Source organism: Papaver somniferum, unplaced genomic scaffold (genome assembly GCF_003573695.1).
Source record: "Papaver somniferum cultivar HN1 unplaced genomic scaffold, ASM357369v1 unplaced-scaffold_150, whole genome shotgun sequence".
Lineage (NCBI taxonomy): Eukaryota > Viridiplantae > Streptophyta > Magnoliopsida > Ranunculales > Papaveraceae > Papaver > Papaver somniferum.
Window position 1 is genome coordinate 1,949,975 of NW_020624377.1, and position 11,105 is coordinate 1,961,079.

The 11,105-nt window shown below is 35.4% G+C and overlaps 1 protein-coding gene across 4 annotated transcripts; it reads right to left on the reverse strand.

The window, feature by feature from the left end:
- Positions 1 to 3,932: 3,932 nt before the first annotated feature.
- LOC113336105 (serine/arginine-rich splicing factor SC35-like) lies at positions 3,933 to 6,081 on the reverse strand. Of its 4 annotated transcripts, none has more exons than XM_026582101.1 (8): positions 5,888 to 6,081; positions 5,728 to 5,806; positions 5,547 to 5,626; positions 5,394 to 5,460; positions 4,948 to 5,028; positions 4,658 to 4,870; positions 4,374 to 4,575; positions 3,933 to 4,287 (listed from the first exon to the last, which is right to left on the reverse strand). In XM_026582101.1, exons 1-8 carry the CDS (start codon positions 5,961 to 5,963, stop codon positions 4,282 to 4,284), a joined length of 804 nt encoding a protein of 267 aa, XP_026437886.1. In that variant the 5' UTR covers positions 5,964 to 6,081; the 3' UTR covers positions 3,933 to 4,281. The 4 variants fall into 4 exon arrangements, with proteins under 4 accessions (XP_026437886.1, XP_026437887.1, XP_026437888.1 ...); XM_026582102.1 differs by having other exon boundaries at positions 3,948 to 4,262; positions 4,658 to 4,864; XM_026582103.1 differs by having other exon boundaries at positions 3,948 to 4,262; positions 4,374 to 4,554.
- Between the last annotated feature and the right edge of the window lie 5,024 nt (positions 6,082 to 11,105).

Consider the following 11,105-nt stretch of genomic DNA (forward strand, 5'->3'; position numbering starts at 1 on the left):
GGATAGGTTAGTCATTTCAACGTTATAGGACATCCCTTATCACTATAGTGAAGGTGGCCTAATAAAATCATGGTCCCCTCAAAAAAAACCATGGTCCCTAAAAAAATCGTTCATTAAAAACGAGAACGGCCCAAAACTGTAAGCCTGTTCATGAAAAACTCAGTCCAGGATGGATGCAAATGTAAGATTTATGGAAACCCAAATTAATTAGGAAATGTAGTACATAAATAAAGCAAGGGGAACGCTGCATGAGTCCCTCTTATTACCAACCAAATAGGAAAGTTACATAGTCCTGCTCATAGGCAGGAAGGATTACACACACCAGTGACCTATCTTTCCAATTGTTACAATAGCCAAAAACCCAGTGAGAGCATTCACTGGATTTTTAGGTATTTTGTTTAGTTACCAAACTTAGACTTTATAATAGCGATCAAGCTCTCACCAACCTTTTTCTTTCTTGGCAAAAAAAAAAGAAAAAAAAAAAAGCTCTCACCAACCTGGAAGTTCTTAGCCAAAATATCATCAGGAATTGTTGGGTTTGAAGCAAAGAGGTTAAGAGGAAGTGTTGAAAATCCAGAGAGTTGACTATTGAAAGAAGCTATCACAACAGCCTTCCCCGGTCCAACGTTGGTTGCAAAGTGCACAAGTTCTCTTGGAATTATAGACAACTCTCCAGCTTTCAGAACCTTTGCATACAAAACATTAGTAGTACTTATGAACCCAAAAAGTATTTCCCCTTTTAGGACAAAATTAGCTCGAGGGTGTACGTGAAGTGGAATATTTCCACCGGGTGCAAGGTCGATTCGGTTTACTGAAAGTCCAAGGGTGTTTAACCCAGGGAAGGTATTAACTTCACCAAATCTCACCCTTTAGTCCTAAGGGATTCGCGGTGCTCGCTTCATTCATCAAGCCACTGTACAAGAAGTCATCTGATGTAACTTGAGACACCCGCTTGCAAGGGAACCCATTCAGAACAGTTGTGGAGTTCAAGTCAGCAACACAAAAGTCTTGCAACGTGTCAGGATCAGAAAAGCATGACAAAGTAAAAGATAGGATCACCATCAAACACAGACCTGGGAAGAATGTAAACTTAGCAGCCATGGCTTTCTTTTTTTCCTTTGAGATTAATTTGGCGTATTAGCAGGGTCTGCTAGACGGAAATGTGTTTGAGTTACTATGAAAATTATGTTGCTCATTCCATTATGTATATAGTAGGGAAGGATCCAATGACATGGTTAGAATGATGTTTCTGCGCCATTTCTCCTATAAAATCCAAACGGTAATGAATTTTTTTTGTCTCAGAGTGTGCCCATTTTAGGTAGGAAGGTAGATCTTTATAATAGGATTATGTCATCAAAATATGAGCTTTAAATTCATTACGGTTTAGGTATTATAGGAAAAATGGCGCCCAAAAGCCAAACAAATGTCATTCTAACCATGTCATTGTACCCTAATCTCTATATTTTAAAGGCAGACGACCTTTCGAATGTTATTATACATTAACGGAAAGATATACCTACAGATTAAACAATCAAAGGGAAACATACCGATATGTGAAACTCATCACAACTCCAATATTCCTTCTGTACAAGCACTATATGTATTGCAGCGGACTAACTCAGTCAAATATTCCATATTTAGTTTTTTTTTTGTTACCCCGAAATAGGTATAGAATCAGCAGAGCACTGTTATGTTATCCTGATTACCGATGCAATGTTGTCTCAAGCATGCCATGTTACCCCCGAATATACTCCTCCCCCGAAAGTGGCATACCACTCTACAGGAATATCTCTGAGAAGTTCTTCCCGAAGGTTAACTTACCTTTTCTCCTACATTTTGAATATATTCCTCTTTAAACTTCTATGGCTGCATAAGTCATTTTTTTTTGGTAGTGGATAGGTATTTTGACCACGACATCTCTATGGATCTACCAGAATATAATTAGTGATCGGACTACGAGGTTTTCTGTTTCGGACAGGATGATGCTAGGTCAACAGGACCTAGTGTGGCATGCAGCACGGCTAATGCAATGGAGTGGGATGCAGAATGTTCGAAGAACCCTAATTCATCTGGCCGTGCAGCTCTTGGTGGCTGTACGTAGAAGTGAAACCATCTGCAAGAGCACTACTCCACTGAGTGATCTTCCGCATATAGTTCAGGCTGGCGCTATCTAGTTAGTGGGGTCCTTAAAACTACTAGAAAATGATAGTGATATTTCATTGTCTGTTGTTTTTTTTAGTATCGAAGCAAGTAAATAAATGAAGCTCATTATTAGCACTTACCATAGACTACACAACAACAACCGTCTAGTGATATCCGGTATACTCCGGTGTGTAAAGAGGCTTTAGGTAGCCAAATGGGAAGTGGGCTGTACGGTAGGGCAGCAGGTGAAATAATTTCGAGAGAAAAAAGTTCATTTCATCACCACTAATTTGAATCTTAAGTCTTGGCTTCATTCTAAATCTACGCTTCATCCTTGTTTCGGTGGTCTTGAAACGTGAAAATCTTTTTACCGACTCTCACTCTCAGTATATTGTAATATGCTAATGTCACCGACTTGCACTTGTACTCAAATTAGAAGCTAGAAGCCTAAAAAGCCTAAAAAAAGCAGATATGTTCTTGGTTTCACTCAGTCATAAAACTACCAGAATTGGCAATGTACATCGCATCCTTAACTTTCTCTCATTAGCCACACCATAAACGTTCAGAAACTAAAGAACACAGGTCAAACAATAAACCTGAAATGCCAGAGTCGGTTTATCACTGTACACTGAACCTTGAACCAACAAGAAAGTTGACAACTACTTGGCTTAAAAATATAATCATATTTTTAATTTTAAAACTCTGTAAATTTCAATCACAAAGAAGACCTTCAAGGTTACAGTAACAACTCAATTAGTAGTTGTTCAGAAGTACTCCGTACCCCAATTAACATAACAAAACAAATTTAGCGGGAATGGGATGCATACTAATGGAAGCAATCATTTAAGCACACACAGCAACGGAGCAACCTAAGTCGGTCGAACAAATGAAACCACAGCAAGTCGAGAGAACAGGTACAGACGGTAAATGGTAAGTGAACTGTTGACGCTTCAACAGCAAACAAATGAAACCACAGCAAGTCGGGAAAACAGGTACAGACGGTAAATGGTAAGTGAACTGTTGACGCTTCAACAGCAACAATCAGATGCTATCACGTTCAAGTTCAATCACAGCAACACACTACATGGTGCAGAACTGATCAAATTCCCTAACAGGCCTACATTGTAAAAGGTGATGTGATGTCCAACCGAGCACTCGACCAACCAAATGAGGAAATACCTATTACTCTGTCCAGTTCAAAAGGGGCAGTCATCCCTAGCAACACAGCAAAACTGTTTATCACGATCAGCTATTAGCAGATTCAACTTTTAGATTTGGCAGCCACAATCACAATCAGCTATTAGCAGGATCAACTTTTAGATTAGCAGCCTCATCTAGTCTTTCCAGGTCCCCAATCACGTTTTGAATTGTGACAGGCCTGACAGTGACAACTAATCAGTACAGATCCCAGTACTTTAATCTATGGAGACCACAGAGAATGGTCAGGAGTAACCTGATGGACAGAACACTATTCATATGAAATTATAAAACCTTACCAATCGTGATCAGCAGAGCAAAATAGCCTCATACAACTAGGTGGCTGAGATCTCAATAGATTGCTACTGTTCAAAACCAGCAGCATCAAAATGGACATCATCATTCTAGGAATTCTAAAACAGCATGAACAACTGCTACATCACCATCATCATCATCACGTCACACCAAGCCCATTCAACACTCCCCGAACAGACTATAAAATGCAATTTGTATGGTCACCACAGTCAGAACTCCCATCATCCAATGATGCATGATTAAGAAGGGGAAAGTAAGGGAAAAAAACAGAGAAAAACAATGCAAATACGAACTTATGTGAAACAGAAGCAAACAAAGCTCTCAAGACACAAACTATTAAATCTTCGAACTACATGCATTCATTCATTAAGTCCAATAACTCAAATATTTGACAAACTGAAAAAAAGGTTCACAGACTACTTAACTGCTGCATCAAGTGCATCGATGATTTAAGTTCAACAAAGCAATAATCAACCTTGAAAACGATCTAAGTCTACCAGTACATGCACTCAGTACTTTGACGAGAACATGCAAACACCCACCACCTTTTAAAGAACACAGCTACTTGAAGGATGTGACTTGTCCATTATGTAACCCTTGCATCAGTCCTGCAATATAAGTTCAGCCTCAGTCCTGCAATATAAGTTCAGCCTACCATGCTTAATTACTAGCTCTAGTTTCAAAGATAAATAAACAAAAACGCGGGTCAGAGAACTTACATCGGCATCAGAATTCTGTTGTGATGGGCTACGAGAACGAGCAGGTTCACGCTGTGGAGAAACACTTCTAGGAATAGGAGATGGGCTCCTTTTTCTGGGACTTTCATGACTGCGTCTATCAGGGCTTTCACCCCTAGGAGGAGTCCTGCGAGGAGATAAACTCCTTTTCCTGGGACTAGGACTGCGCCGAACAGGAGAGGCACTGAAAAAAGTGAGGATGTTTTCATCAATATAAGATGCAAAGCCAAAAAATATAAGAAGCCAAGATGTGTAAATTGTAGTACCTGCCGGCGGACTTGCTTCTGCTCCTTCGGCGCTCTTCCTCATATCGACTTCGACTACCACCCTTCCGGTAATCAGGAGTTAAGCTGCGGGTCCTACTGCGGTGGCGTGAATCTCTACCCCTCCCACGAGATCTGTCATCATATCGTTCCCGACTCCTACTACGACTTCTCCTTCTACTATCTCGACCCCTATGCTCGTCACGAGACCTGGAACTAGAATGGTTCACAGTCAGCGATACTGATATGAGAATCTATGTCGTAAAATACATAGTCAAATAAACAGAAAATACCTTCGACGGGGGCTGCGGCTTCTAGACCGTTCCCGACTCCCTCTAGTCTTTGCTACTGGTTCACTTACTCTTCCTTTAGAGCTGAAATTAGATAAGATATGACTCGTCAAAGTGTTCACAACTGAAATTAGAGTTGGTTCCTACATTTATCTAACCCACTAATCCATAACAAGATTAAAAGACACTCCAAGTTCAGACAATAAACAATTCTCAAGTTCTCAAGAGATTAGAGGACAAATCAATCCTTGAAAGGGCTAACACAGGAAATAATTTTGTCGGGGACCATATAGTGTCAAATTTGAATCAATCACTGGAAAATCTTTAACAAATATCTATATGTTCTTCTAAAATAAGAGGCAATTTACAACTATACTACTTTTGGACTGCAAGAAAAAGAACTTGAATTATTAAATCAGACTAGACTCAAATATGGATTTTTTACTTACATTCGTTCAGCATTGGGACCATACTTTGCAAATTGAACCATAATATCCCTTCCATCAACATTCCTTCCTACACGCAAAAACAACAACAAACCCTAAGAAAAACCACTAACAGTAACCAAAACTCAAAGCTCCATGGGAAAACACGAAACTAACCATCAAGCTTTTCAACAGCTTTTGAAGCTTCATCTGGATATTTGTATCGAACGAAAGCAAATCCACGAGAATCTCCAGTCCTAATTCACACAACCAATACACAATTAAACAAAAAAATCCCAAAAAATTCAAAAAAATTCAAAAAAAAAAAAGGAATCTAGGGTTTAAGATTTAACCCAACCTTCGATCTCTTGGTATGAAAATATCAACAACTTTGCCGTACTTATCAAATAGAGGGAAAAGATCATCAGCAGTAGTACCTTCATCAAAAAATTACCCAAAAAAATAATCAGAAAAAGAATCAAAAAAATCAGAATCAGGAGAGGAAAAAAAGGGCTTACGGAAGGTGATGTTAAGAACAAGAAGAGAGTAAGTATCTCTGATATCTGGAGGACCAGATCTTCCAAAGTGAGACATGATTGATTATCAGGGTTTTCTAGGGTTAGGGTTTGCGGCACAAATTTTCTTTCTAGCTCTACAATTCGCAGAAAACAAAGATGATAAGTAGAGCGTTTCGGTGTTTCGAGATTATATTATCGGAAAGAGGGTTTTGTTTTATTTATATCTACACATATGCCCCTTTAAGGATCCTCTTATTACGGAATTATCCTCCAAGATATACCATATTTACGAAATATACCAAAAATCAGCATATAGTTACCGGAAGTGCTTTTTCAGGATCAGAACTTAGAAGTCGCTTCGAGAAGTTATTTATCGTGCGTTTGGATATCAGAAGCAGAATTATTTCTACTTTTCCAGAAGCAAAAATCAGAAGCAAAGATATTTTGTCTCACAAAAATTTGACTTTTTTGTTTTTAAAAGTCGTTCTCAAATTTTACACTCGAACTAACTTCTTTTGGGTTATAAGTTCGGCAAATTTTGGGTCATTGAACAAAATTGGTATGTTCTGAGTTATGAGGTATGATTTGTAACATTTTTGGAGTCAAAATGGCTGCAAGTCGAGAGGTACATCTTACAGTTAACCATCTTAGAAAACTCTTAATAGTCTTATTACATGAAAATTTTAGGAGATTCAAATATACACCTATACTAGTTGCACCAGGATACATGCATGTTACCGCTTGTCCATAGAGAGATATGAATTAATAAATGCACGTGAATAAGAAAAGTAAGTATGATAATCGAGAACTCTTTACCCCCTAATTTTCCTACCTAGGTTTACATGCATATCATATTTGAATCAATAGGTTGTGTATGAGAACTAGCATCAGTTATTAATTATCTCTCTTAACATTCAATTGCAGGGTGCATAAGCAAGTTGCAGATATTCACGTAATATGAACAAATATAAGATAGATATATGGTTTTGCATGAGGCACAACTTGTTTTTAGGAAACTCTGTTGTGCATAAAAGGATAATTGCAAGAAGTAAGTGAACATGTGCCTTCTCATATTTGTTGAGTCATGTTGTGAAAACTTCTATAACAATGCATAGCCCTTATAATTTACATCACATATGTATTTGTATCTCTAAATAATGTTTAAGAAATTAAAATGTTTTTATTATCTTTTTCTTTTTTGTTCCTTCTTTTACATACACCTTTATATAATTTTATTTTCTCTTGATCCCTTTAACAAATTTAATCTTACCTCGGCAGTTATATTATTCATGTTAGTTTCTAACATGGAACAAGAGACGATTACGTTTCATGAAAAACTTTGTAATTAATAAAAACCAACAAAGATCAGATGACTAACCGACTATTGTCTTTTCCTCGAATTCCTTCCAGCATTAGCAATGAATTTCAATAGTTTACTTGAATGGTTAACCGAAATGTTTATCGACCCGGTAAAGGTTCTTTCTTAATTGATGAACCTATCTACTCAAAAATCCAATACTTACGAGAGTTTATTTGATAAATGTATGCAGTGTTTCCAAATATTTTAATGGATTTCAAAAGTATTTTGTTACTGGTTGTGTATTTTAAAAATATCGTTTCAAAGATATGTTGTTGGTTGATTACGTTTAAAATCTATTCCAAAATTTATGTTATTGGTTATAGATCGTAAAAAAGTCTTGAAGAGTTTATATTACCCGTTGTAATTTGAAAATTCAAAAAATTTGCGTACTTATCTATTTCATGACTTTGAGCGACTTTTGTGTATATATTTGGTTGATAAAAGTTTTGCAAAATATGTAAGATTTTGAGAGTTTTCCAAAAAAAATTAAAATATATTTTTGTTTAATTTCTTTTAATTTGTTTCATAAATATAGATGTATATAGTGATTTGGCTAAACACTTTTTTATTTTACTTGTTATGTAAAAATGTCCATTTCTGACTTGCTTTTCAAGTTATATGATGTCATATATATATGCATAATGATTGTATGATATGATCAATCTCATTCATATTTTGATTATTATGCAACATATCAGTGGAATCCACATGGTACACATATGAAAATAACATATGTATTATTTTTTTGTTGCATTTTACTTAACAAAAGAAATATGTTGTATATATAATATATATTTTTTAAAAATTTCGTTGAAGTTAATGTAATCGATAAGCTATAATAAATTTATTATGTTAGGTCATTAGACAATTTGTTAAAACTCTATAGATCTATATAAAGTACGTTTTTAATACTCTTGGGAACTTTATTAATCTTTGTAAGACATTAGATAACTCTGCATAACTTTGCAAGATTGTTCCCAATTCTGCAGAACCCTCAAAACTCAGAAAGTTATTAGTTTTCATGACTCCTTTTAGATCTTTACAAATATATATGAATATCTGCTGAGTAAACCAATGCTACTAACTTGTTACCACCAAAACATTCAGTATATCCTCAAAACCGATTTCAACAATTACCCTTAAGGTTCGGATTTCAAGCAAATTTTATTCCACTAGGAGATGTAATCCCCAGTGGTGATTTTAATGTTTGGAAGGTACAAAGAAGAATGGCATTTTATGGTGATTGAGTTTGATGATTTACTTTCTAAACATGAGCCGTAAAATTGTAGAAAATCAGTTAGTTCCATTATTAGCTCATGTAGCTAAAACTGGATCAACCATTGATTTGCAAGAAGTATGTCAGAGATTTACTTTCAATGTAAACATGAATGTCGTATTTGGAGTGCATGAGAATTACCTCTCAACTGAGTTTGCTTCGAAGAATTTAGCTGAAGCTACTGAAACAACTACAAGAAGTTGTACTCTATCAACATGTTATGCTAATATTCCGATGGAAGTTAATGCGCCTATTCAATATTGGTCGGGAGAGACGACTAAAGCTTTTAAAATAATAGATGCACACTTCTACTAACTTGTTTCAAGGAAGAAAAAGTTTCGATCTCTTATCGTGTCATATAAAATCAAAATAACAAAAAGGTATCAAAAGATTATACCCCCCGGTTGCTCTGAGTAGTAAAATCGTTTTAAAGGAGGTTGAGCTACTAGATGATACCTTAGTAAAACCAGGAATGCAGATAATAATCTCAAACTATTTAATTGGAAAAATATTGTGGATTTAAGCCATATAAATTGATTATTAATGATGGGATGTTAATTCGCCATGAAAACATGTATGAATTCGTTACATTTAATTTATGACCAAGGACTTGTTTAAGTAAAGATATGGCATTTACATTTAATCAAGGATATTTATGCAGTTGTATGTTCTCTTCAGTTTTCAAGTTGAAGTATTGGAATGCCATTTAACATATATTCTTGAAAAACAACTGTTACGCTTCATATGAAGTATGGATTAAAAGCCGATCCATGATAGAATGTTATCTGAGTATGCTACTTGGTAGGAGTCATCCTTTGAAACGATGGCAAGGGTTCGAACCCTCCTAATAGTGACAACTACTATTCTAAGAGTTTGTGGGTTTGAATTAGAATATGATGTAACACTGATGTACTCATGATAAACTGGCTATGTGGAAATTATGATTTGCGATTTTGCATATACTATCCATTCGGGGTTGAGAAATAATTTTGTTGCTAGAAACTAGTCATCATTGTCATCGATTAGAGGCATCCATTTGGTATTGTGCTAGTATTTTACATTTCCTCTAGTAGGTCTCCAAAACTTTAAATGGATGTACGTATAATCCATAAATAAGTTAAATACAACCCTTTCATCATCTTCCCTAAAATTATTCATTCATGATGAAACGTTTTAATTCCAAATCGAATTTTGGAGAAAAAGAATGTTTGAGAAAGTTAGTTAATTTATTATATTTAATTATTCCTCTGCAATTTTTACATCTAAGTTGAGTTTGGGGGGTTTTCTTTGATCAAATTCACGTGTCCTCTGTTCAATTATCATGTATGGGTTTGTTGGATAAAATCCTAATACAACTCATTCATTTTGAAAATTTTGATAGTTCTTTGATTGAAGAATTTTTAATTTTAGAAAGGTCCAACCAATTGCCCTTGAACTGCTGGAAGATACCCCTTCTAACACGACAACGAACGTACTTTATGTTGAGCGTGAGTGTGAAAGGTCCAATGTGTTTTGAGAGGTCAAGAAGGAATACAAACTTCTTGGTACTATTCATCTTCCAAACTGTAAGATTAATAGTTTGACAGTGAGAAACCGCGTAATAGAATACACCATCTCCAGAAACCCCTTTGAATGATTTGTTATAATCAGAGTCTTTGAACCCTCGATAGTTAGTGCGCATTGAAGGAGGCTCATACGGGGCACGAAACGTCTCTGTCTCTAAGTCGAAATCCACTACTCTTCTTCCTTGGATTACCCTCCAGTGTAGCGTTCCCTGTCAAAAAACGGCGGTTGGAACGACCGTCTCAAAATCTTTAATTTTCTTCATGGAGAAGTATATTTTAGGTTCTAATTAGAATCTACTAATCTTTTTTATCATTGATTAATTTTTAATCATGATTTTTTTATAGTTTCAAAAAAAAATAATCCTAATTAAGCATACCATTGAAATCATAAGACTCTCAATAATTAATTGTCAATTAGGATTCTTATGCCTAAAAAAAAGTATAGCAAGAGATATTTCGCTCTGCATAACCATTTTTTCCGGAGAAAAATATTCTAATTTTTCTACGATATTTTCCTTTTTAATCTAGATTTACTAGTTTTTGGATCTGTGATTTCGGATCTACCGAGCAAATTCAGGAAACATTAGTATGTCGATTTGTTTTTAATAAAAATATTGTGTTTTCACAATATTAGGTTTTAGAATTTTGTTTTTCTTGTTTGATTTCGATAAAAATATGTACTATCAATGGCTATTCAATGTTATATATATAGCCCTTGGGACTCTAACGGAGTTTGATAAACATATCGACTTGTTACAACAGATTTTTCTTTTTCCTAATATTGTCTCAACAATCTCATCACTCCATATTAGTGGAAAGAAGAACGAGGATATGTTATGTTGTACTAAATCTTATTCTGTTATTCGTACGAATGGTTATTCGGAATATTTGGTAAGACTTTCCAGATGCCAGATTGACTTTGATATAACAACTTCTTTTCTGATATATGAAATAAAGGTATGCGATTTAGAAATTTAATTGAAGAAAAATCTTAATCTCACTGATGCGGTAATTGGG